This window comes from Elgaria multicarinata, chromosome 3 (genome assembly GCF_023053635.1).
Source record: "Elgaria multicarinata webbii isolate HBS135686 ecotype San Diego chromosome 3, rElgMul1.1.pri, whole genome shotgun sequence".
In the NCBI taxonomy this organism is placed as follows: Eukaryota; Metazoa; Chordata; class Lepidosauria; order Squamata; family Anguidae; genus Elgaria; species Elgaria multicarinata.
In genome coordinates, this window is record NC_086173.1 from 122,365,167 (window position 1) to 122,392,593 (window position 27,427).

The window sequence follows — 27,427 nt, forward strand, 5'->3', positions numbered from 1 at the left end:
TAAACCCACAATGGCTTATTTGGTCAACATCACCCACTCTGATAACCCACGCTTTGCAGAGTGGGTTATTTAACACATCATGGTTATCGTGTCTTGTGGCAATCACCAAGGGTTACTTTGGTTGCCTACAGAGTCGCTTGGCAAGAGCGGTAAAAAATGCTGCCACCGCTCTCCTCCAGCCAGCAGATCTCTATTTCCATGATCTGCCTAGCAATTGATTTGCGCTTGCAGCCCGACCCCACCCTAACCTTTGCCATGGTGGTGCACTCTGCAACTTCCTCAAGGGTCAAACACCATCTCGGTCAGGTGGCGGCAGCTGTCCAGGGTTGTCATTTTGCCTTGTATGGGGGATCCTGTGTATGAAGTTTTGTCCGGCTTCTGCAAACTTCCATGGAGTTATAGGCGCCTCCCCCTTTTTTGGAGAAAAGATAGTTTCGCTCACATGGCTCTGTCAGCATGCAGGGTTTTCAGTGGCCTTAGTGTGCATCCCTACTAGCAGAGGCTATGTATGCAGTTTGGTTTATTTATTTATTTAATTACATTTATATACCGCCCCACAGCCAAAGCTCTCTGGGCAGTTCACAAAAGCTAAAAACAGTAAACATTAAAATATACAAAATTTAAAAACCATCAGAGACATGAAAACAGTATAAAAACAGCATCATCCATTCTGATCCTGCAACCTTCCTAGGGTTTATTTGCACTCATGGTGCACCCAGGGTTTTAGTGCACTGAGGGTTTTCATTCCTTTGTGGGTAATCGCACAGAGTTTTGATGGTGCTTCTGGTGCCTGACTTGGGGAGGCTGTGTATGACGTTTGGTCCCGATCCCGCACATTTTCAGCACTTTAGAGCGATCACCCCTTGTCAGGATGATGCTGGAAGGACTGAATTAACCTCTCTCTTCTCACTGGGATATTGTGAAATGTCAATGGGTGAAACAGCGCCACTGCTGGGGTAGGAGGACTGAAGCAGACAGGAAATGACAGGCGATGACTCAGACTGCACACAGTAGTTTATTTGTCTGATCGTATGGGGGGATAGCAGTAGCTTGTTTTCAAAATAAGCTACAGTGAGGAAAATGTAAAATGCAGCCCTTGGAACTTCATATTGTTTGGGGAAGTAGGGAGCATGGATAGAATGCGACAGTGCCTTGTCTACTACACACAAGAATCATGTTTTTAAATATCTATCTAGTCTTCTTTTTTTAAAAAATATTTTCCTATTAAACAGATAAATCTTTTAGCAGTAGAGTACAAAAGCTTGTTAGACTTTATGAGCAGCCACATTAAGTTTTGTTGTGCCAAAGTTCCAATAAATAGAGTTGTACAAGGTATATGTCGAAGTACCTTTCTTTTTAACATTCATTTCTAGCAGATTTGTCCACAATCTATGGGGGAGGGAATACCACAGCACATATGCTTATAAAGCTGGCTAGAGATGTCAAGACTTAATGAAAAAGTTTATGCTATTGTCCATCCTTGGAGTTATACATGGATGGTGTCCCCTCCCCACTCCATGGCGCTATCCAGATAGTGTTTGGTTCAGAGAGTGCATTTTTGGCATGCTTTTATCTTTAAAAATATATATCATGTCAAACACAAATAAAAAGCAAGAGGTGGGTGGCATGTTCCATGCCTTTCATCTTTGTAAGGAGACACTGAATTTCATTACAATGGGAAAAATCTAAGGGACCGCCTGTCTCACTATGAATGTGCCTCAGTATTGAGATCTGTAGGAAAGGCCCTTTTTAGGGTGCCATTACCCATAGAGGCCCATTTGTCAGGCCCACATGAGAGAGCTTTCTCCTGTGTCGCCCCCAGACTATGGAATGTGCTCTCTCAAGGATAGTGATTTGCCCCCACCCTTTTGGCCTTTAGAAACTGTATGAAAATGCATCTCTTCAATTTAGTCTTTTAAAATATGTAGTTTAAATGTTTTAATATTCTTGTTTTGTTTTTAAGGTTTTATTATTTTAAATTGTTATACACTGTCTTGATGGCTTTTTCGAAAAAAAGGTGTGCTGGAATTCACCTACTGGCTTCCACTGAGATACACAACCCAGGGATGCTCATTTCCAGGGTTGTTGATCGTAATGTCCAAATCGCGAACTCTGGGTTGTTGGGGGACAGACAACCCAGAATTTGAACCCATGGAGTAAGCTCCATTAACACAGTGGGCTTTGGTTCGGCATAAACATGCATGGGATTGTGCTGTATGGCTTTACAAATGTAAGTAAGTTTGGAAGGGAAGTGTTCTTGAGATTTTTCTTTAGTTCTTTGTCAAATATGTAATGAAATATGCATAAATGTCTGCCTACACTTAGAAGTATGATTGTATGCTTGATGCAATTGAGGTAAAATGTAAAACCTAATTATCAAAGGTTGGATTCCCAATCCTTTTTCCAACCTACAGTTATAAAATGCAAGACGTTGTTGAACAGGTTACACTTGATGTACTACTTTTATATTGCCTCGGGCATTACTGAGCCTCTGTCACTTGTTCCATCAGCTGTTAACCCCACGTAGTGAGAGGCAAGGCAGTGCATCTTAAATGAGTTAGTAGTAAATTGTGATACAGCAACTTCTGATTATACTCATTGTACGTGTGTGTGTGTTTGCTTTTGTTGGATAAAGGTATGTATAGCTGAAGCGGTGGCATCTTCATAGCAGTTTTGTTACTGAGCATACAGTATTCCAGGCAGAACAAAGACTTGCCATTAGAACAGGTTTCTTGCAATCCATGATGGGTCTGCACAAGCGTTGCTTCTTAACCTCTGCTTCTTGTCACCCCCTACAGACTGCTACATATAAGTGCACTTTGTAAGAATGAACACCTTTGTTACAGATTCATCTTAACCAGCTGTTCAGTCCTCGTGAACACTGAATTCAACTTTATAAAATTATCGACTATGGCTCTATCATTTAGTCTATAAGTTTATTTATTTGTTTAAAAGTCTTTTAAAAGACTAAAAATGTGCCATCACTTAATTGGGGAATGCATGTTTTTTTAAATGCTTATGAAAATTGATGATCTCAGGTGCTGTCTTGGAGGAGACGCCTTTCACCTTTCTTCTAATAATAACAAAAACAACAAATTTATTTCTTATTCGCCTCTCCCTCTGAATCGAGGCGGGAAACGTTAGATACAAATACCATAAAATACATAAAACTGATTATATAGTCAGAAATGCCTTTTCTAAGATGACACCTGTTGGTACACATGTACGAATCATCTAAAAGGAAGGGAATATGTTTTCCTTCTAAATCTATTACTTTGGAAATTCACTAGTTAATTAGAACTCATATGATTAACTAAGGTTTCTATAATGGAGTGACAGCCCTACTTTTGTCTCATTAAGAACCCTCAAAGCAGTACACATTAAACACAGTAAAGGTGTTTAAAGCTATATATTCAATTTTGATTTTACGGTTGTCAAAAACTCTATGTGTGTGTCCTCTGTTGAAATTTTCTGTTTCTCCATCAAAATCACAACCATCAAGCTTGACTATATCTAAAATATTATCAAGCCATAAAGCAATCTTAGTAGTAAAGTAAGGCCTTCAAGAGCAAAAAGGCCTTAACCAACCTCTAAAATTTCAAGGTGCAGAGGTGACAAACGCCTTTGGACAAAAAGCTCCACAGCTGGGATGCCACCACAGAAAAGGCCCTACTGTTTACAGTGGCCATCCTAATCTCAGAATGCTGAGACACACTCAGCAGAATTCCACCAGATAATATTTGCATATGGGGAGATTTATAACTTATCATTTAATTGTCTTCTGTAACATTAGAAGAAATAGCTTTCTGGTGGAAACAACTTCAGGACAACAACAAAAAGTGCTTAGATTTCTAGGAAATATAAATTTTGGCAGTGTGCACTAATAAATTGATCTACCTAACTAATGCTGCCAGCCAGGAAATACTTGAGCAAGTTGATTTGTCTGTGGATTTGAGAAACCAATGTTGTCTTCTTTATCCAACACCTAGTCACTACAGAAAGTAGTGGTTTTCTCTATCGTGCACCTCAAGTAGCAGATTAGAAAGAATTAAACTTAGGAGGCAGCTCAAACACCTCCTCTAGCTACTTGCATGATCCTTGGGTAGGAGAGAACCTTCTCTCTTCTCAGCCATCCCTCCTGAACTCAGGATGCTTTCCACAAGGCAGTAGAGTATTCTGAGTGAAGGTCTGCATCCCATCCTTTGCTGATTTCCCCCTTCCCTCTGCGCCCTCCTGCACACAGCCCCAAAACTGAGGGATCCTCGACCTGTATAGGAGGAGGTGGCACAGATGGAAAAAGAAATCTTCAAAAATGGCTTCTCTACATCCCACTTCTCTTCATGGAAACTTCCACTGAAGCAAAGAACATTCCATGAATGAAAGGACAGCCCTGGAATACAAAGCATAGAAAATAATAGGTGCAAGCTTATTTCAATATATCCTTGTTCATGGATGTTAAGTCGGTATGGAGATCCGACCTTTGTTCCTAGGCAGGCTTCACAATCAATATTAGGGCCTTGCTAGACCTGCCGGGATAAGCTGGCAGGGAGGCGAGGCGACGGCGCGCTAACATTAGGGCGCGCCGCCCCGCCTCCTAGACGGCCGACGCGCAGGGACTGCGGAAGCCCTGCAGTGTCAGCCATTTTTTTTTGTTGTTGTTAAAGGGGCCATGTGCAGCCCGAAGACTCCGGAGAAGGTAAGGGTTTTTTAAAAAAAATTAGCCCCCTGCCCACTCTTTCCCTGCCCTCCCTCCCTGTCCCGTCCCGTCCCGTCCCCTGTGTCGCCCGCCAGCCTCCCTCGTCGTTCCGTGCCAGCCTCCCTCGTCGTTCCGTGCCAGCCTCCCTCGTCATTCCGTGCCAGCCTCCCTCGTCGTTCCGTGCCAGCCTCGTCGTCCCCCTCTCCTGTTGGTCCGGCCTTCCCCCCCATCTCCCCCCCCGCTCCCTCCGGGCCGATGGGCACAGCGCTGAGCCCTTGCTAGACGTTCCGCAGCCCCGACTTCGCTTATGGCGCGTTAAGGGAGGCTTAAGTGCGGCCTGGGGCTGGATTCTCCTGTGCGTCATGTGGACACACAGCAGGGAAACCAGCCCTCAAAGTGCGCTAAGGCCTCGTCTAGCAAGGCCCTTAGTTACCTTGGTCACAGTGGCTGCATTGTTCATATATAAATTTCTACAAAGTTTAATATATGAATGTGTTTCAGTGAATTGAGATTTCAAATGCTTGTACTGTAGGCTTTTTTTTGGTCATGCCTGTGATGTTCAGATGTTAGTTCTTGAAGCTGCTGAACTACTCATGTTGGAGGTGGCAGGGAATGGGTTAAAGATGCTGTCCTCTCCAGCTCCAAAAATCCTTTATTTGTATTGCAGCAGTGCCTAAAGGCCTTCAGTAGGTTGGGCTCCATTGTGTAATACCTTACGCAAATACGCATAGTAAATGGCCCTCCTTTGAGTTAATAATGTAGAACTGTATGGGTGTTTTCTATACATGCACATGCAAAATTTAAAAGGCTGTAACTGGCTGTGCTACAGTATGGGTGCCTTTTGCTTGTGTAATAGCATACAGTATGCCCTGTGCCTGGTTCTGCTGTTTTGGCTCCCTTTTCCAGATCAGCTCTGGTCATTTTGCCAAATCATTTGGCACTTACAAGTAAGTGGCTTCAACTTTCTGCCCCTGCATATCTCCCTCCTCCAAAGGCAGGGTTTGGGAGCATAAGTGCAGTCAAAAGTTTCAATCCTTGAATTCCATTTCCCAAGAGTGGTTTTTGGTGAAGTATCGTTTGGAGACCATTAGGAGACCAAAGGTTTAAACTAGTTAGTGTTAAAATATTTCCCTTGCATCCTTTCTCTCAGAGGTGAGGGTGTCTGAGTTTTTCTTACTGCTCAGATGGGAAAGTCAGTTTCTTACTAATCATTTGCCAGGGTCCCCACCCCCACCCGGCTCTCCACAGCAAAGCAAACACCTCTAATTTGCTTTGATAGGCCAGCAAAGTTGGTGTCATTGCTGTAGTATGTGCTATTGTACCTGATGATCACTCAAGAGGTGAGCTCCCTCTTCCCCACCCCTCCGCATATGAATCAAAGGAAATGGGTAGCTAGTAGTACTAGGCACAACCTTGCAGTTGCTGAGCCCCTGGTAGGAGAGTGTGGCTTCCTCTGAGCCATTGTTAACCAACTATCCCTCCCACCTCTTCCTCAGAGGTTTGAGCATGCTAGGTTGCATTTTGAAATGAGAGTGGAAGAATGTGTGTGTGCGCGTGTGTGTTTATAAAGCTGACACCCACAAGAGGGGGAGGGTGTGCTGTTAAACCTTTGTGAGGATTATTTTGGCTGTTGTTTCACCTCCCTCCTTGCCGGTACTTCAGGCACATGCTTGCTAACCCCACCCAGTGTTAACTAGAGCAGCGAGCCTGCCCCTTCCAAGGCTCAGGTGGCTCTGCTGTAACATTTAGCTAATGAATCTAGAGAGGGGGGTGGTCCATCTGTCAGGACCCCTCACAGCTGACTCACAGGAAGTGCTAAAAAGCTTGGCACCGGGTGAACAGCGCCAGGATTCTTCCCCTTCTTCCCTCCTTCCATGCTGTCTCTGCCTGCATGTTTCACAAGCTCTTTTGAAAAGAACAATGAACTGATTTGAAGTTTCAAGACTAGGAGGGATCTCCTTGGAGCTGTCTGTCTGGCAGCCTGCAGCATGTGTTGCTTTACACAGTCTTAGACAGCTGTCAGTCTCTCTTCTTTCCTCTCCCACCCTCCCCCTGTGGATTGCTTTGTCTGGACAAAAAAGGTGATCATGGTACAACGCTTCAGCCTCAGGAGGCAGCTATCAAAGGTAGGTTACTTCTGCTGTCTGGCTATATGGGACTGTCCTCATTATATCACTTCTCTCCTGTAAATCAGTTAAATCTCTGATTGTACAGAAGTGGGCGGGGGACTCTATGAGAGAAAGCAGCTCTGCCTTTTGTTCTTCCCTCCAACAGACACAAAGGTCTTTAAAGCAAATTGTCTGCTGGCAGACATATATTTTCTGTCTCTCTAAAACAGAACTATGGGTTTGAGTGAGCTTGTTCCTTCCTTTGGATTTAAACTCTAGTGTGTTTGTGTGGTGTAAATGAAGCAGGGCTCTTATTATCATACCAGAACAGGAAAAAAAAGATGGGATTGATAGACAGAACATGTGGACTTTCTGGGTTGGATAGCATTTCACAGGAAACCAGGAGATCCACCTGGTAAAGCACAGGGCAGCTCCTATTGTTGTTTCAAAGTATTAGGCATGGCTTTCAGCAGTACCAAGAACAAAGGAGTTGGTCTGAAGAGATTTTGCTGCTTAATATTTTGTATCTTTAACATGTTTCACATGCTTTTCGGCAAAACAGATATTAGGCAGATTTGGACGTGCAAATAACTTTATTCAGTACATTCATTATTTCTAGTTTTGAAATCAATTCAGTATATTTTTGAAAACAGACTCAATAAAATGAGGGACTGAAATACCTTTTGGTGAGACAGCCTCTAGTTATAAATCATTCCGTAGGCATCTTTTGAATTGTAGGATCTTGGACTTCAAAGGTTAATAACCAGAATAGGCTTATTTTTGTTTTTTTTAAAAAAATCCTGGGTCTGCATATCTTTCACTACATTACCTATAAAGGCTCTGCATCTCTTTCACTACATTGCTTTCTTTTTAGTGTTAAATGCAGTGATCAGCTGCTGATCATTGCATTTAGGTCAAAATGCACCCCCTGCAGACTAGACTGTTGGGAAGCCTTAGGGTATTGCAATGAACTGGCGTTTTGTATGACCGCTTTCAGAGTTCATCAGCATTTCTGAAATTGCTAAGCAATGAGCATATCAATTATCAGTGAAAGAGGGAATGCTGTCCACCCTCCCCCACAGATCATGATTGCAAGTAGAGAAGGTTTGTATAGCGCAGAGGTAGGCCATCTGGTGCCCTACAGATACTTTGTACTACAACTTCTATCATCCGCAGTCAGCATGGCCAATGGTTAGGCATTATGGAAGTTATAGTACAAAGCATCTGCAGAGCAGCAAGCTGCATGTCCCTGGCAATGCTCCCAATGTCGCTTTACACCTCAGTTCTAAACTCTTAGCTTGGAAGTAATTCTAAGTAGTATGCTTAGAATATAGGGGTATATTTTATTTATTTATTTAAAACATTTGTATCTCGCCCTATATCATTAAGATCTCAGGGCGGCATACAGATAAAAGCATACAGTATAAAATAAATATGCACATCAGTATTTAACATCTCATCTACATATTGTTAAAAATGCTATTAAATGGCTTTACTGAAATGGCTGAAACTGAGTTGGATTAGGATTAGGCCCATTGACTCATGTGAGGTCATTGGCTGTGGATTCTCATGATTGCTGTTGGTGATATTGGGAATGAGGAGTAAATGGTCATTGTCTTGTGTTGAGAGAGTAGAATTGCTACATAAACATGTAATTAACATAAGAACATAAGAACCATGCTGGATCAGACCAAAGGCCCATCTGGTCCAGAATTCTGTTCACATAGTGGCCAATCAGCTACCTGTTGGAAGCCCACAACTAGGACATGAATGCAATAGTATCCTTCCACTCATGTTCCCGAGCAATTGGTGTTCATAAACATACTGCCTCTGATACTGGAGGTAGCATATAGACATCAGGACTAGTAGCTATTGATAGCCTTATACTCCATGAATGTATCTTATCTTATCATCAGTAGTTCAGGTCCCATCAGCATATACATGAAGTTAGGTTTTTTTGCGCCAAAGCGCATCACATTATACTTGTTTTCACTGAAGTGCATTTGCAATTTTTGATGGCAATTCTCCCAGTTTGGAGAGATCGTTTTGGAGCCCTTTACAGACCCTTTTTGTTTTTACCATGCTAGTTATTTTGGTGTCATCAGCAAACTTGGCCACCTCATTGCTCACTTCTAATTCCAGATCATTTATGTCCAAATTGAAAAGCATTGGCCCCAATACAGATCCCCTGTGGTACCCCACTGTTTGTGTCCCTCAATTGGGAGAATTTACCATGTATTCCTATTCTCTGTTTTCTAATCTTTTACCAGTTACTGATTCCTTTCCTTTCCTTTTATATCCTGCCTTTTTTCCTCCAAGGAACTCAAGGTGGCGTACATAATCCTCCTTCTCTCCATTTTATCCTCACAACAACAACCCTGTGAGGTAGGTTGGGCTGAGAGTATGTGACTCCATACGAGGACCAATCCTCTTGCTCTAGGACTGCTAAGTTTGTTCAGAAGTCTTTTGTGAGGCATGTTGTCCAAAGCCTTTTGGAAGTCTAAATAAACAATGTCTTCTGGACCACTTCTGTCCACATGTTCATTGTCATTCTCAAAGAAGTCTAAAAGGCTAGTGAGACAGGACTTCCCTATGCGGAAGCCATGTTGATTCTTTTTCAGCAGGGCTTGTTCTTCTACATATGTTCTAATTTTATCTTTAATAATACTTTCAACCAGTTTACCCGGAACATACATTAAGCTAGGAAAGGAAAGGAAAGGAACCTCTTGTGCAAGCACTGAGTCATTACTGACTCTTGGAGGGACGCCAGCTTTTGCTGACATTTTCTTGGCAGGCCTTATAGCGTGGTGGTTTGCCATTGCCTTCAACGGCCGTTATTACCTTTCCCCCAGCTAACTGGGTACTCATTTTACCGACCTCGGGAGGATGGAAGGCTGAGTCGACCCGAGCCGGCTGCCTGAAACCAGCTTCTGCTGGGATCGAACTCAGGCCGTGGGGAGAGTTTCAGCTGCAGAAACTGCTGCTTTACCGCTCTGCGCCACACGAGGCTCAACATTAAGCTAACAGGCCTGTAATTTCCCGGGGGGAAACCCACCCCTAGATCCCTTTTTAAAAATTGGTGTTACATTGGCCATTCTTCAGTCCTCTCGTATGAAGACTGGTCTTATGGATATTACATGTTTTTGTTAGAAGATAAGTTTCACATTTGAGTTCTTTAAGAACTCTAGGGTGGATACCATCTGGGCCTTGTGGTTTGTTCACTTTCAGTTTGTCAGTAAGATTAAGAACTTCGTCTTTTGTCACCACTATTTGCCTTAGTTTCTCCGATCCTCTTCCTCAAAAAAGGCACCCTCTTTCCATGGCTGCTTGTAGCTAGAGAACGAAGAAGTGAGCGCTTCCTGGCTGGCCCTGTTCCAGGAGCCAGCCCAAATTAAGAGGGCCCTTAAAGCCCACAATTGGCATAGGGGGAGAGAGGCAAAGAGCGCTTTCCGGGGCTTCCAGAAATTGCACGATTCCCCCCAGCACACTAGTGGCAGATTTTCGCCCCATCACTACTTGTAGCTACATGTTTACTCCAGGAGCATGTCCTACAACAACTGGCTTTTAAATGTTAGCCTGAGTCATGGATGACCGATTGGTGGCCTGCTGATTATATCAGCTCTTGCCCCATTCTTAGGTGGTGCTGCTGTTTCTATGCTTTGCAACCATAAGGGCTAAAAACTTGCTGTTTAAAAACAACAAAAGTTGTAATTCTTATCATGCTGAATTCTGTGCCTAATAGATTCATTGTGCATTTTCTGTGCTCCCTTAGATCATGATGCATAAAGGATCTCGGGTTGAGTGTGGGGAGATATACACCACCTAAGAGAGGTGAGGTGTATGGAGGTGGGCAGAGTGCAAGCTTCAGCTGAAGTTTTGCAAAGGAGCTCACAGCGCCAGTTTGTTGTTGTTTATTCGTTCAGTCGCTTCCGACTCTTCGTGACTTCATGGACCAGCCCACGCCAGAGCTTTCTGTTGGCCGTTGCCACCCCTAGCTCCCCCAAGGTCAGGTCCGTCACCTCCAGAATATCATCCATCCATCTTGCCCTTGGTCGGCCCCTCTTCCTTTTGCCTTCCACTTTCCCTAGCATCAGCCTCTTCTCCAGGGTATCCTGTCTTCTCATAACCAGCAATTGAAAATGCTTCCCACTGCATCTGCCTCCTGGAGTGGGGGAAGAGAGGTGGGGAGAGTGTAGGCAGGAAGTGTGAGCTTTTGGGTGCTGTCTCATGCCTGCCCTTCTCAAGAGGAAGCATGGCAGGAAGCATGCACTTATAGAGCACCTACGGGCAACAGGAAACTGGTTTATTATTTATTTATTTATTTATTTATTTATTTATTTATTTAAGGATTTTTATGCCACCATTCAGCCAAAAAAGGCTCTCATGGCGGCTTACAAAAGTATTTCTTGACAGTCCCTGCCCACAGGCTTACAATCTAAAAGACATGACACAAAAGGAAAGGGGATTGGGAGGGAGGAGGAGGAGGGGGAGAAGGAAAGCAAACTCAGGCACTACAATCTTAGTTGGAAAGTTCAGCAGTTACAGGTGACAGCAGGAGGGAGGGGGCTCTCAGCTGGAGCTGGACCCAGGCACGGTGGAGAGGTGCCTGGCTGCTGCTTCCTCCCTCTCTGGTGGCCTTTGGGTGCTGCTCTTATTCTGTTATTGTTGTGTTTTAAATATATTTGTTTTATTATTTTAATCTAGTTTTTTTATTTATTGATGTTTAGTTCCTATGATTGTAAGCTTCAATAAATAAATGTAGAATGCAGAAGGGCATTGCTGACTGATATCACATTGGAAGGTGAACAGGTGAATGAACCCTGATGTTGTGGCTGATATCATTAGATCTTGTAATAATGTCGCCTGAGTTGATATGGGGTCAAAGTTGACATCTGGGGTTGTTTGGGGTCTGGTCCCTGTGTTTGTGTTCTGTTAGGTAGCCTATTGTGAGTGAGTAGCTGTTGGGGAGCTGTCTGAGTGCAAGGCAGGTCTGTCATTCAAGGACTGTGAATGGGAAGTATCATTTTCCTGGATGGAAAAGATTATTGATGTGTTGGAATGTTTTTTTGCTTTGAGCTATAGGTGACAACAAGTGTTTTTCTGTCACATTTTTGCCTTTAGGAGTATGTTGGTATTCTTTTGTTGTAATGTAACTTCTGGTGGAAACTTACCAGAGGTTTATTTAAAAAATATTCCCAGGCAGGTTTCCCTTGTTCTCCCCCCCCCCTTTTTAATAATTTGTCATACTACATTCTGGCAAGGATCTTAGAAGTTAGTCTCTTACACATATCAATATATAGTATTATGTAAAATAAGGAAAAGAGATACATGCCATTATTCACATGAATGAATGTTACCTTGGATTTAGCCTGTGAGATCCCTTTCAGAATTGTACCACACAATGACAACACCCAAACTGATCCTTCAGACCTCTCAATGTTTTCCCAGTGATTCCTTAAGAAATTCTTGAAGCCAGAAAACATCCCTGCAAAGTTCTTGTAACTTATGTGTTGGTTTCAGCCCACCATTTTGTACTCACAAGACATAGCAAATTCAAATATGCAGATTTGCGTAAGCTTTTTTCCTTGAGCTAAAAACCCACATGGGGTCAGTCTTGTCCCCCATGTTCAACATCTATGTGAAACCGTTGGGTGCGGTCATCCAGAGTTTTGGAGTGTGTTGTCATCAGTATGCTGATGACACGCAGCTCTATTTCTCCTCATTTTTATCAGGTGAGACTCTGGATGTGCTGAACCAGTGCCTGGCTGCGACAATAGACTGGGTGAGGGCTAATAAACTGAAACTCAATCCAGACAAGAGTGAGATGATGTTAGTGGGTGGTTCTTCTGACCAGATAGAGGGTGTTCAACCTGTTCTGGATGGGGTTGTACTCCCCCTGAAGGAGCACGTTCGAAACTTGGGGGTTCTCCTAAAACCATCTTTGTCACTTGAGACTCAGATGGCCTTGGTGGCATGGAGAGCCTTCTACCAGCTTCAGTTGGTGGCCCAGCTACACCCCTATCTGGACAGGGATAACCTGGCTTCAGTTGTCTACGCTCTGGTAACCTCCAAATTAGATTACTTCAATGTGCTCTATGTGGGGCTGCCTTTGAAGACGGTTCAGAAGGTGCAGATTGTGCAAAATGCAGCTCTCAGATTGATATCAGGAACCAGAAGGTTCGAACATATAAGACCAACTCTGACCCGCTTTTAACCTATAAAGCCTTACACGGCTTGGGACCACAATACCTGACAGAACGCCTTTCCCGACATGAATCTATGATCAACATCTAAGGTCCTCCTCCGAGTGCCTATTCCAAGGGAAGCTTGGAGGATGACAACAAGGGTGAGGACCTTCTCAGTGGTGGCCCCCCAGCTTTGGAACGATCTCCCCAACCAGGCTCGCCTGGCACCAACATTGTTATCTTTCGATGCCAGATCAAGACTTTTCTCTTGTCCCAGGTATTTAACAGCATATGTTGAGGTTTTTTAACTGACTCCTGGATAGTTGATATGTAGTCTGTTTTTATGCTTTTTATGGTTTTAAATTTTGTATATTGGTTTGTAAATGTTCAATGTTTTTAATCTTTGTAAACCGCCCAGACAGATTCAGCTATGGGGCGGTATATAAATGCAATAATAATAATTAATAACAATAAACCTTTTGTGTATATAAAAATACTGTTTTTATTAAAAACAAAAACAAATCCTGTATGGGACCACAGTTAGAAGAAACAATGTAGCAAAACATCTTCATTTCTAGCTTACAACCTGAATTCACTCTTGATTCATCCATAGTGCATTGCACCCTTTACCCACGATTTCAGTCTTCAGTTATGCAACATTTTTGAATGACCTCAAGTGATTTAGATAACTTGTACAGTAGACAACCAAAAATGCAAATGTCAGCTGCTTGTAATAGCATGCTTTATTTTATATGTCTGAGAGGTATTTTTCCATTCGACTCCAATATAGAGTCTGTGTCACTTGAAATTCTGCACACACTAATAGATTAAAGCAGAATATTTATATTTGCATTAATCTCTGAAAATAACACAGTCTGTAAGCTATTAACCACAGTGAATCAATGTTCTAGAAGCCAAAAATAGTTATGTAAATAAAATGAGTTTTTGTTCACTTCAGCAAGAGTACTAGGGACTTGACTATTTCAAGCCACAGGCAAATTCAGAGAGGAAAAAATGGAGATGGGAGAAGGAAATTTGCAAAATAAGAATAAATAAAATTGACTTCTGATCTATAGTGTTTCACCAAAAAAAATGGAATAGCTGGTTTAGGCTCAAAGAAACAGGATGTGCAGAATTCAGTTACCTCTTTTTAAATCATGAAAATAAATTAGATCATAGTAGAACTTAAGAAATTTAATTTGTCTGGTCTATATATAACACTCCAAATTACTTAACTATGGTTAAGCACTCAGGAGTGGGCACTTCCTATTTTCCCTACTTTTCTGCATAATTTGACCCTCCTTAGTAGTATATCAGCACCAACACTAGCATCAGTAACATGTTCATCAACTTATATAATAAAGCCTGAGTTTATAAATATCATCAGACAATAACCTGGTTCACACAACATGACAACCCACTGTGGGTTATCAACCTTCGTCGGTAGTCATATTGGGCAAACATTACACAGTTCCTGCAATGAGCGAATGACAGCTATCTTTTCAGTTGTACCATTTCCCCCTCTGTGTTACTGCTTTGCTTGAGATTTTGCAATTTCCTCCTCCATGTTACTACTTGGCATGAGATCTGAGGCAGCTAGTGACCAGCAGATGGCCTTAAAAGGAGATTAGACAAATTCATGGAGGATTTCTAACAATGGCTTCACTGAATATCAGCTGCTGAGGAAGGTTATTGCCTTCAAGTTCTGTTTGTGGGATTCCCAGAAGCATTGGCTTGGCCGCACTATGGTCTGGTCCAACATACATATCAGAGTTTTTACATATAGGTCCATTCACACGGTGTCCTTTGCAACGCTGACAGAACACAATGCGCATAGAAATGACATTTTAAATCATTCCAACTCACTTTAAAGCATTCCAATTCAAAGCTGTATATTCAGAGTCACCAATTCCATGACCTATCAGCAGACTAACTTATGTGGCAGAATAAGCCCAAAACATAAAGGACACACCTACAGCCCTAAAATAGCAAACCCTTGACCAGAAACTCTGCAGACCCAAACTAGCAGACCCTTGCGTGGAAGCTGTTCAGGTCAAGTGGCTACAGTTGGTCCATGGTCATATCCTCTATCCATCTATCAATGGGACTTCTAAATGGACATGTATAAGGTTGCACTGTAAATCAATGAAGGGATTGATTTCCCAGTCTTGATTAGCCACTTCATTTGGGGGAAGAAGCAATTGCTCCAATATGAACAGGCAAGCAATAGCTCTCAATCCAAGTGCAAAGTTCTTTCCACCCACTGGGAGGAAACAGATATGGAGCTATTGCACGCACCCAGTGCTTGTTTAGTAGTGCTGCACTTATTTCTCAATGCAACTACCATTCCATGCTCTATAAGCATTAAACAATGTTAACTGAGAGATCATTCTGTTACTCTTTCCAGTCAAGAAATGATCTTACAATGATATCACTACTAAACCAACTCCTAGAGCATCAGGAGACAGCTGCAGCAATGCTCTGATATTTAGCTCAGAGCATTAAGTGCTAGAATCTATCATAGAGAAGTATAGTAGGATGGACAAATTTGATAGTGGTGGACATAGGTAAACTTCATAAAACTATATAGTCAAGGTTGCTATTTCCTTAGCATGTTGACATCTAGAGTTTGAAAGTATGCTTTTCTAGTAGACTAGCTGAGGCAAAACAAGCCCGGGCAAAGTAATATACAATGCTGTGGTATAGGTGATAACTGTGTGAAAATGTGAAGAATATTCAGTTGAGCAATATTTCTGCTGTCCCAACTTGTAAGGTGCTTCTGACATTTAAAAGGCATGTGCCTTTAAGCTTCTATCTATATTCAGATATTCTTCATAAAACATTAGGTTTGAATCATCATGAAAAGACAAAGTAATGTTTGAACTACTGCCTTAAATAAAGTGTTTCATTTGCCTGCAGTACTTGTAGTTCTGGACACTAGTTTTGCTCAGGTTCCAAAACCAGTGGCAGCTGGTGCAAAGTGCAAGACTTAATTGTTTTGGTCAATAAAGGCAGGCAGCAGGCCCAGCAGAACTTGTTTTTTCCATGTTCACGGTACTGACAGAGCCTACAATCCAAAGAGACACATGCCTGGTTCACGCATAACAGTAACACATGGTATGGGTTGTTGAATTCTGGGTTGGTATCATGTGTGAATGTGGCCATGCTAACAAACCAATGTTTTTTTAACTACAAAGAATCCAGAAAAAGAACCCATGGCTTGTTGTTGGGTTGTGAACTATGGATTATTTAACCATAGTATGTCATTACATGGGAACCCAGAACTGCGGTTTATTCATGCGGTGTGTCACCAGGCTGCAAAGGTGGTGGGCAAGAGTGGTAAAAAAAAAACAGCCTTTCCATATGCTAGTACTGCATTTGGGATACAGGGGGAAAGTGGGCAAAGAAGGAGGGAAGCCAACAAAGCGAACGTGACATGTCAATTGGCTCACACAGTAATAGTTTAAATATTGGTTAAAATGGCATGAATCAGGGTGCTTCCAAACAAATAGCTCCTAGTACTACCAATCAAACGACAATGTGCAGTTATTCTATATTTCCCCCCTTAACTGACTTTTTATGGAAAGAAAAAAGACAGAAGCCACAATCAAAAAACAAGGGAGGATTATATTAGAAGACAATGTTGTGTGGCTTCCTGTAAAATTTTGTGAATGAGGCAGGACGATTTAACAATAAAAGCTTCATCTGAAGCAATTGTTGTACACTTACTACTCCAATTGTAAGCAAGGCCTGAGACAGACATTTAACACATTAAAGAATTATTATTATTATTATTATTATTATTATTATTATTATTATTATTATTATTATTATATTTATATGGCAAGGAAACAAAGGTGGCTTACTTGGCCCTCCTCCTCTCCATTTTATTCTCACAACAGTCCTGTGAGGTAGGTTAGGCTGAGAGTCAGTGACTGGCCGAAAGACACCCAGTGAGTTTCATGGCCAAGTGGGGGCTAGAATTCCAATTTCCCAATTTCCAGTTTAACATTAAACATTAAACCACACTGGCTCTCATTTATTTAAAACAAACTTTGGTAGTCAGAAGTTGGCTTTACCAAATGTCAAACTAAGGTAGTGTGTAATCCATCCTCAGGAAATGACTTTTGAAAATAAATGGCCTGGGCCTATATACGCCTATATACTTCGTGTAGAGGGTGAATTTGGATTTCTCTCTTATGGTGTACATTCATATTATATTTGATCTTGAAGGCCTATGACCTCTTGACTTCAGTCTGACTTAAACCTAATGTTTCTGGTCTTGTTAATGGCAGGGGCCATAGCTCGGTGGTAGAGCACATGCTTTGTATATAGGAGCCATGCTAGGATCAGACAACATGCCAAAAAGGATTCTATCGTGGGGAATAATGCAAGTGGTGATTATGTGCAGCACTCACGGGGAGCAGCCACAGTTGCTTCCCTTGCTGTGATCATACAAACTTTCCATTATCTAAAACCAATGAACTTAGATGGTGCGACTGATAGAGTTAGGCCTGCTAATTGAGATGGTTCTCTCAACTTTTGAACCATGTTTAAGATTATTTGGCCAACACGGGTTGTGTACATTTCTTGTTAGAGCATATGGTAACCAAGAGTATTTGTTAATCATTGTTCTCTAAATTTATTGTTTCTGGCAAGCTCTTGTGTGTACTTTTAATCATCATCATCATCATCATCAACACCATAATACAATTTATTTCTTACCCGCCTCTCCTTTTAGATCGAGGCGGGGAACAACATTAGAACAGGAATCAATACATCTTAAAAATTCATGATTTAACATTGATCTGGATAGGCCTGCCGGAAAAGGCTATTCTTTAAAGCTGCCTTAAAATCACACATAGGCCACAGCTAGACTGAAGGTTTATCCTGGGATCATCCAGGGTTCGCCCCTGCCTGAGCACTGATCCCCTGTGTGTCACCTAGATGAACAGGTTTGACTCCTGGATGATCCAGGGATAAACGTTAGGTCTAGCAAGGCCCATAGAGTTAATTTTACGAATCTCCTCCGGCAGGCCATTCCACAATCTGGGGGCGACAGAAGAAAAGGTCCTCTGGGAAACTGATGTCAGCCTAGTTTTAGCTGACTGAAGTAAGTTCACCCCAGAGGACCTGAGTGTGCGGGGCGGACTATATGGGAGAAAGCGATCCCACAAGTAACCTGGACCCAAACCATTTAGGGCTTTAAAGGTAATGACCAACACTTTGTACTTTGCCCGGAAACTAATTGGCAGCCAGTGGAGTGATTTTAATGTTGGTGTAATGTGGTCACCCCTAGGTGTACCAGTGACCAACCTAGCTGCCATATTTTGAACTAGTTGAAATTTCCGAACTAGGTACAATGGTAGCCCTATGTAGAGCGCATTGCAGAAGTCAAGCCTTGAGGTTACCAGCGCGTGCACTACTGTCTTTAGGTCTTCTGACTCTAAGAAGGGGCGCAGCTGGCGTATCAGCCGAAGCTGATAGTAGGCACTCCTGGCTGTTGCATCTATCTGGGCTGTCATTTGGAGTGACGGATCCAGGAGCACCCCCAAACTGCGAACACAGTCTTTCAGGGGGAGTGAACTGGCTGACACACCTCCAAACCTAGGTCAGATCCCTTGACAGCAAGCACCTCTGTTTTGTCTGGATTCAGCTTCAGTTTGTTTTTCCTCATCCAGCCCATTACTGCCTCCAAGCATTCATTCAGAGGAGACACACTATCCTTAGCTGATGCTGTTATTGAAGGCATAGAGAAATATATTTGGGTGTCATCAGCATACTGATAGCACCCCGCCCCATGCCTCCGGATGATCTCTCCCAGCGGTTTCATGTAGATGTTAAACAGCATTGGGGATAGGATGGCACCTTGTGGTACGCCATACAACAGCTCCTTTTTTGAGGAGCGACTATCCCCAAGCATCACCATCTGGAATCTACCTGAGAGGTAGGACCGGAACCACTGGAGCACAGTGCCCCCGATTCCCAAACCCCTCAGGCGTTCCAGAAGGATACCATGGTCAATGGTATCGAAAGCTGCTGAAAGGTCCAAAAGTACCAGCAGGGACACACTCCCCCTGTCAATGCTCATGCGAAGATCATCCACTAAGGCGACCATAGCTGTCTCAACTCCGTATCCTGCCCTAAAGCCAGTTTGAAATTGGTCTAGAAAATCTGTATCATCCAAGACTGCTTGGAGTTGGAAGGCAACTGCCCTCTCAATCACCTTGCCCAAAAATGGAAGATTTGATACTGGTCTATAATTATTAAGGTCCAGGGGATCCAGGGAGGGCTTTTTGAGACATGGCCGTACCACTGCTTCTTTTAAACATGGTGGAAAACTCCCCTCCCTGAGAGTTGCATTAATAATATGTTGTAGTTGTAGTCTAACTGCATCTCCTCCCTGGGCGACCAGCCAAGAAGGACAGGGATCGAGAGGACAAGTTGTCCTCCTTACTCGTCCAAGCAGCTTGTCCACATCATCAGTACTCACCAACTGAAACTGATTCAGTGTAATCCTACTCACAAAGTTGCTGGACACTTCAGCTTCAGCTTCTGTTATAACGACGGCATCTAAATTGGCTCTTATCCGAGAGATTTTATTTTAATATATAAACTAATACGGATGCATGTACTCCAAACCAACTGGGGTCAGAAACATGGGAAAGGGTACACTGGCCTTCATTCTGCCATGTAACTTCAGAAAATAAAGCTAACAAAGTTCATCAGTGCTATCAGATTTCTGTCTTGAGTCAGTCAAAAGGATCATAGAGCATAAGGAACATGATCCGTATTCTTTTGAGACACCTCCACTTTCCCCAAGGTCAAAATAAAAGATTTTTTTTTTTTCATCAGCTACACTTCATCAGCATCATCAACTGCCTTTATACAAATCTGTGGTGCAACCACACTTAGAATACAGCGTACAGTTCTGATCACCACACTTTTTAAAAAGATATTATAGAGCTGAAAAAAGTGCAGAAAAGGGAAACTAAAATGATTTAAGGGGCTGGAGCATCTCCCCTAGGAGGGAAGGCTACAACAGCTGGGATTGTTTAGCTTGGATAAAAGGAGGCTAAGGGGAGATATGATAGAGGTGTACAAAATTATGCCTGGTGTGGAAAATGTGGATAGGGAGACACTTTTCTTCCTCTCTCAAAATACTAGAACCCAGGGTCATGCCCATGAAGCTGTTTGGTGGGAGATTCAGGACAAATAAAAGGAAGTGCTTCTTCACACAGCACAATTACGGAATTCGCTACCACAAGATGTAATGATGGCCACCAATTTGGATGGCTTTAAAAGGGGGCTGAATAAATTCTTGGGAGGAGAAGTCTATTGATGGCTACTAGCCCTGATGGTTATGTGGTACCTCCAGTAACCGAGGCAGTAAGCCTGTGTGCACCAGTTGCTGGGGAGCATAGGTGGGAGGGTGCTGTTGCACCATGTCCTGCTTTGTTGATCCCTGGTTGGCCACTGTGTGAACAGAGTGCTGGACTAGATGGACTCTCGTTCTTGTCCAGCGTGACACTTCTTATGTTCTTATTGATATTATGCATTGAAACATTTCACAGTAGAATGTATTCTTCAGGGTCTGTATTACTACACTCATATGTCGGGATGTTCCAGATTTCGTGCAGTGTCATAGAAAGAGAGATGATTTGTGAATTTTGTAATCTCTCTATATCAACATGTAGTCCTGCTGCCTTTTGCAACTTGTAGTTCACATGCAAACAACTCAAACAAAAAAACTCAGTATGGAAACATGAGTTCTTGACATTAAGCTTACAGTGGCCCAGTTCACACATCACAACAACCTGTGGTTTGTTATGATGTGTAAACTGGGAGTAAACTAATTGTTGCTGCTCTCTCGCTCCTACTGCAGCTGGGTTGAGCTAAACCCAGGGACGCATCATCCCTGTATTGTTGGAGGAAGAACAACCCAGATTTGGAACTCATGTTAACCCATGGCATCTCAGTGGGAGTGGGCAGCCAGCCAGGAGCAACATGTTTGCTTGGTTGCTCCCGCTTGTTCATGACTACTCATGGCTAAATGTGTTGGCTTCCATGATTTTTCACTACCTGTTACAATGTCACAGGTGTATTTATAGTGTCTGTTGAACAGAATGAGCACATGAATGGGTTTGGAGGCTCATTGTGTAGAGCAGATTAATCAGAGAGGCAATTTGAATTATTAATTATGAAATTATTGTAGTTCTATGTAACTGAATTGAGAGAATTGTAAACTTAATTCCTTGTAGCTATGGATTTAGTGCAGCCTTACAGTTTCCATTTTGGATTGCACGCCAGTATCTGTCTGTGTGCTTTACACTCCACCTCCCCCATAGCACTCAAAGATGGCAAATTTCTTTCAGTGAGATTTTTCCATTAGCACTTTTTGATGAGTTAGTAGGTTGATAATTAACTGAGCCTAATATGAAGCGCATAGTATACACACTTGTGATCTTTGTGCTTTGCTTGCATTGTGGCACATGTGCTAAAACCACCGTTGTTCATGAAACGTGAAGCAGCCTTTGGTCTGTTAGCAACCAAGTTATATTTGCAAGTGACTTAGAATTATTATTTTTCAGTCTAGGACAGCTAATAATGCCTGTATTGTGGTAGTGTGGCTAGAAAGATGGTATAAATAGGTGTCATTTCATCTGCGCTGGTACAGCTTTTAAAGTTATATTTGTACTTGAAGTTGGTCTGTTCTTTTACAAAATTGTTTTAAATTGAAAGAAATTGCATTGGGTCCTTCTTTCCAGGAGAGGGGCAGCAAGTACGATTTCATTTTGCATCTTAGTTTGTACTGCTGTTCATAAAGCAGTTATAAATAGTAGTGAATATTTGCATTATGCAGCTACTATTTCTATACAAAGTGCATATTCAGTCCTTTCCTGAGCTTATTCATTGTTCAGTGTTCTCTGGATTACAAAGAATGGCACAGGCAAGAAGAGAGCAGAGGCCACATCCAGTTGTCTGAGACTGGATTGTTTTGAAAAAACAATTCTTTGTTTTAGTTGACTTGCTAGAATCTGTTTGCTATACTTACATTTCTGTTGAGGTGTATTTAAGTACCACCAAGTTTAGACTTTTCTTCATAGCCACTGAGATATTTTTCTCTAGCTCATGTTCTTCCCATTATCTACCTTACCTTTTCTTGTGGGATGCCTGCAAACTGGTTTGTATCTTTTGTTTTCTTAGATTTTATAATTAATCCTTACAGTGGTGGCCAAAATTGTGGACACTTTTTGAAATTCTCATGTTTTGCAACTTTGCATGCTTATAGAAAATGTTCTGTTTCACAAAATTCAAATGTTGATGTATCAATTGAAAGAGAATTTAATGCTGAATTCAATACAAAAAACAATGCAAATATCAGCAGTACAAAAATATTATGCTTACTTTAGTCTAAAAACAAACAGGTGTGATTGATTGAAGAAGCGGATTGGAATTGCAAACCCTACCGGCCAATCACAGTCCTTGTTCTGGGGACCAATCACATGGCAGTAGCTGCGATACATCATGTTTCAAGTTGGGGAAAGTCAGTTTTGCTGTTTGTTCTGTAACTGAATTACAATTGGAGATTATGTGGATATTTTAAGTATTTCTCGAATTAAAAGTGTACGTACGTACATCATAAATAGAGCAATGGCACCAAAGAAAAGATTTGATTGGACACCCAGGACAAGAAGCAGGATTGTTGTATTACGTGAATAATGAACATATATGAACATTTGAATTTTGTGAAACAGAACATTTTCTATAAGCATGCAAAGTTGCAAAACATGAAAAATCCTGCGTGCCACTCCTAGCATCTGCCATGGAAGTCAGTTAAACAGCCAATGAATTATGGAGTATTGTGTGTTGATCACAGGAGGACTGGTGAGTGTACAAGACAGGGGCCTTTTCTGTGGCAATATCCCTAATATAACTTCCCTTCCAACATGGATCCATCCTTACTGAGTTTTCGACAAGCGATAAAACAACTGTTTTGCTAGGCTTTTCATGGACTTTAAGATTATTTTCGCTTGTTTTAAATAACATTTTGATTCTACTTCTATTCCATTGTGAATTTATTGTATTATATTGTTTTAAACTGTAGGTTGCTTTGAGGGCAGGAAAGTGATTTATAAATATTTTCAGTACATAATAAAGCATGTAAATCTTCTAAATAATGAATGAATGGGGACTGTTATAGACAGTTTTAACCCAATTAATTTATTTCCAGTTTTTCGTCCCTTTTATGCATTCAAGAAAATTTGAATAATAGTAGAAGAGTAAATACCTGGCTCTGTTATCAGTGGCAGTCAGTAGCGGTAGCAACTTGCTTTGATTGTATGTGAATGATGCCTGGGCACACCATCATGTAGTAAATACAAAATAGTATTCAAATTGGGCCTATTTATGCTTCATGTGTGAAATTCACAACATGACGCCTGGGATATTTATTTATTTATTTATTTTATTACATTTATATACCGCCCCCCAGCCGAAGCTCTCTGGGCGGTTTACAACAATTAATAGACATATAATACAACATATAATAGAGATAGTGAACCAACCCCCATTCCAGATATGCACTATGTGGGATTCATTCTCTTCCTAGCCCATCACACACTTCAACAACAATCGTTTATTTGAACAAGGATGGATTTGCAATGCTAGCCAGGAAATACAAGCCTTAATATCACGTGACCACAATTTTTTGTTGGTAGCCAACCCTCCTCCTCTTGCCAGTTTGAGTGCCTTGGTTAAGCAATGGCCACCCCACCCCGAAGTGTGAGACTTTCCTGTTTTAATCAAGACCCTTAGAGCGCTGTGGCTGAGCACAGTCATGGACACTTCCCATTCCTGTTCTAGAGTGGCTTTCCAGTTAGGCTTTGCGCTGCAAAACAGTGACTAAAGTAATCCCAGCCTTTCCCCCCAACCCTGTAGCTGTGGAAGGGGGCTTTATTTGCTGAGGCAATCCCTACCCACCTCTGAAGCTCCAAGCTGGGAAGAAATCTGGGACATGTTAGGCTCACCTGATGACAGTGACATACTTGCCACAGGGAGCAAAATATCAAAGCCACACCACCTGCGGTCCTCGGGATTGTCATGGGACCATGGGAAAAACCAAGAAAAAGGGGTATGGCAATATCCTGGGGAAATGGAGAGATCATCTCTCCCTGCTCCCGGGATCCCCCGTGCGTCATGTGGACACACAGGGATGATCCCGAGACGATCCCCGGGATATCGCCCAGTGCAGACATGCCCAGAGTTGGCTTTTGCCCAAAATAAAATGTGTGTAGCCCAAGCTGCTCATATATCCTTGGTGCAGTACTTTAGCACTGATCTGCTCAAATGGCATTCATACTGAATGTGGGGTGGCCATAGTGCTCTTTGCAACATCTATATGGGGTAGAATGAACGCACAACTAATAAAATGCCAAGTTCTACATTTAGGAAATAGACACCAAATGCACAGTTACAAGATGGGGGATACTTGGCTCAGCAATACTACAGACGAGAAGGATCTTGGAATTGTTGTAGATTGCAAGCTGAATATGAGCCAGCAGTGTGATATGGCTGCAAGAAAGGCCAGTGCTATTTTGGCCTGCATTAATAGAAGTATAGCTTCCAAATCACGTGAGGTACTGGTTCCTCTCTATTCAGCCCTGGTTAGGCCTCATCTAGAGTATTTCGTCCAGTTCTGGGCTCCACAATTCAAGAAGGACACAGACAAGCTGGAGCGTGTTCAGAGGAGGGCAACCAGGTTGATCAGGGGTCTGGAAACAAAGCCCTATGAAGAGAGACTGAAAGAACTGGGCATGCTCAGCCTGGAGAAGAGAAGATTGAGGGGAGACATAATAGCACTCTTTAAACTCTTAAAAAGTTGTCACACAAAGGAGGGCCAGGATCTCTTCTCGATCCTCCCAGAGTGCAGGACACGGAATAATGGGCTCAAGTTAAAGGAAGCCAGATTCCAGCTGGACATCAGGAAAAACTTCCTGACTGTTAGAGCAGTACGACAGTGGGATCAGTTACCTAGGGAGGTTGTGGGCTCCCCCACAGTAGAGGCATTCAAGAGGCAGCTGGACTATCATCTGTCAGGGATGCTTTAGGGTGGATTCCTGCATTGAGCAGAGGTTGGACTCGATGGCCTTGTAGGCCCCTTCCAACTCTGCTATTCTATGATTCTATAAGAAACTTTTTTGGAAAAAAATCAGTGAAGAGGAAGGATTATGCCTGTCTTTAGACTTGCTTCACCCACTGCTCGGAAATGCTGCATTAGCACAATTTAACCATTTACAGTCAACAAAAACATATAAAATCAGTTAAAAATTTGTCTATTAAACTTTTGTAAAATCTTGGTTGTGTGACCTGATATAAACACCAAACATATACCAACAGCTGTATTATGGTTATATTTGTGTGTAGAACACAGTGTGGTTCTACTGCTGTTTTTTAACTGAGATTTGATTCTTTATGAAATTATTGATATATATCATTGTAGAAAATGCAAGACCACCCCTATTCTAACTGGAAGGTTGGAAAAACTTGAGGGTTTTCTTGCTGCAATTGAAAATTCAATTACATGCTACTTCTTGTTCTGAGATAATATAACTGTTTTAATCTATATGCAAAGTCTTCAAATTGTCCTTCTTTGTACTTGCCTTTGGGAAGCCATTTAAAGTGAGATACTACTTATCTCTGCTGTTATAACATGAAGATTTACAGCGCTATTTCAAAAAAGCCATTCAGAAGTTTAATAGATAGTAATTCGAGATGGGTTTAACAAGAAATTGCCTCATATCTTTATTATAAAGGCTGTACTATGTAAAGCCATCTTTTGTTCCTTTCATCAATTGTTCAGCCTTATAAGTGCCCTGGACACAGATTGGTTTAGTGCCTGTTTGTAGATATCTGAGATATATTTTGCAATGTGCTCAGAAAAAAGGTATATCATTGTAAAGACATGGCTTCAAAGCATTTTAAAAAAAAGGTAGCCATGCTAATCCATGAGGGGGAAAAAATCTAAATCCACAGTTGGGTAATACCTTTATTAGAATCAAGCAAATTCCACAAAATTATGCAAGCTTTTATTTTATTAATTAATTTATTTATTTTATTACATTTATATACCGCCCCCCAGCTGAAACTCTCTGGGCGGTTTACAACAATTAAAAGTAGTAGACATTAAAAGTATACAAAAAATTTAAAAAACACAAAAACAGTATAAAAACAACAACAGTATTCATTTAAAACAACAATTCTGGGGTCCATTAAAACAAACTTAACGTTATTAAATGCTGTTAAAAAAAAAAAAGAACTTTTGAGTTCTACAGAACTCTTCATCAGGCTAGATCATGCAAAAAAACAGGATTTGGTTAAGAAACAATGTCCAAATATTTGGCCAAGTATTATGACCGTGAGGTCTGCAGGTCTGCAGTGTAGATAGACCCAGCCTCAAAATGGAAATTTGCAGTCTGAATGAATTAATCAGTATTAAGTGTTCTGTGTATCAGATTGCACCTAGAAACGCTTCCAAAGAGTGTGTGCAGTTTTAACTGGAATATTATTTTTGAATTATATATTTTGATGTATCTCCAATATGCTGACTCCATTTTGAATCACTTGCCAAACTTGGATACAGTTAGAGTGGGGAAGAGGGATGCTTTCTGTGAATCTCTTTGGGTTTGCCATGGATCAGCCTTGCACTTGTTATTCCCTAAGGGTGAAGGTACAGGAAGAAATCACCCTTCCCAAATGCAAGAACACATGTGTTTTCTTTCTCTCAAGCTGCTGCATGAGCACCCCATTAAAACTGGTAGGTTTGGCCGCATCCGTCTGACACTTTATACCCCTTTATACCCCTAACCTTCAAGCCATTTCTCGACAGAGTACTACCTATGGCAGAGTGATCACACTGAAATGTAACTATGAGTTTCCCATCCAGTTGAAAGCTGCGGTTGTCAAAAGTCAGGTCACTGCACCTGGCCTTAGAGAAGCCAGCAGTCCAGCACAGAACAAGTCAATCCATGCCACACATTTGAAAAACCATAACAAAAGTCATTGAAACTCTTCAGAATATAAGCCATTGTTGCAATACACAATTCATACCTTACCCCTATATGTTAACTTAAACATTTGAAACTTCTTGTCTAGCATTCTCATGTGGTTTTGTGCTATTCTAGCACACAAAAAATAGATGGCATCCTTCAAGAGAATCTTTTGTGTGTTTACGAGGGATTGTAATGGTTGGCCAAGAACATATTTATGCTTACAGAATGAAAGCTGAATTCACTAATTGTACCAGTTGCACCTGCCCCATCCTAAAGGCAAGATCCTCTGCATATGCCCTGCCAAAATATTAGATTATGATCATAAATCTTTTGTGTTAATTAACCTATGAACATAGTAGTGATAGAGAATTAGTAATTTTGAAGTAT

General features: G+C 41.7%; 1 protein-coding gene across 6 annotated transcripts in view; it reads left to right on the forward strand.

Moving 5' to 3' along the window:
• Nucleotides 1-27,427, forward strand: part of TMCC1 (transmembrane and coiled-coil domain family 1) — a 129,641-nt gene that overhangs the window by 42,339 nt on the left and 59,875 nt on the right. Inside the window, exon 1 of one of the 6 annotated variants that reach the window (XM_063121416.1) lies at nt 6,707-6,822. The exons of the other annotated variants lie outside the window; for them this stretch is intronic. Within the exon in view, the coding sequence (XP_062977486.1) occupies nt 6,784-6,822 (39 nt within the window). The 5' untranslated portion in view covers nt 6,707-6,783. Of the gene's footprint in view, nt 1-6,706; nt 6,823-27,427 lie in introns of those variants that run through there. 6 annotated transcript variants of the gene reach the window in all.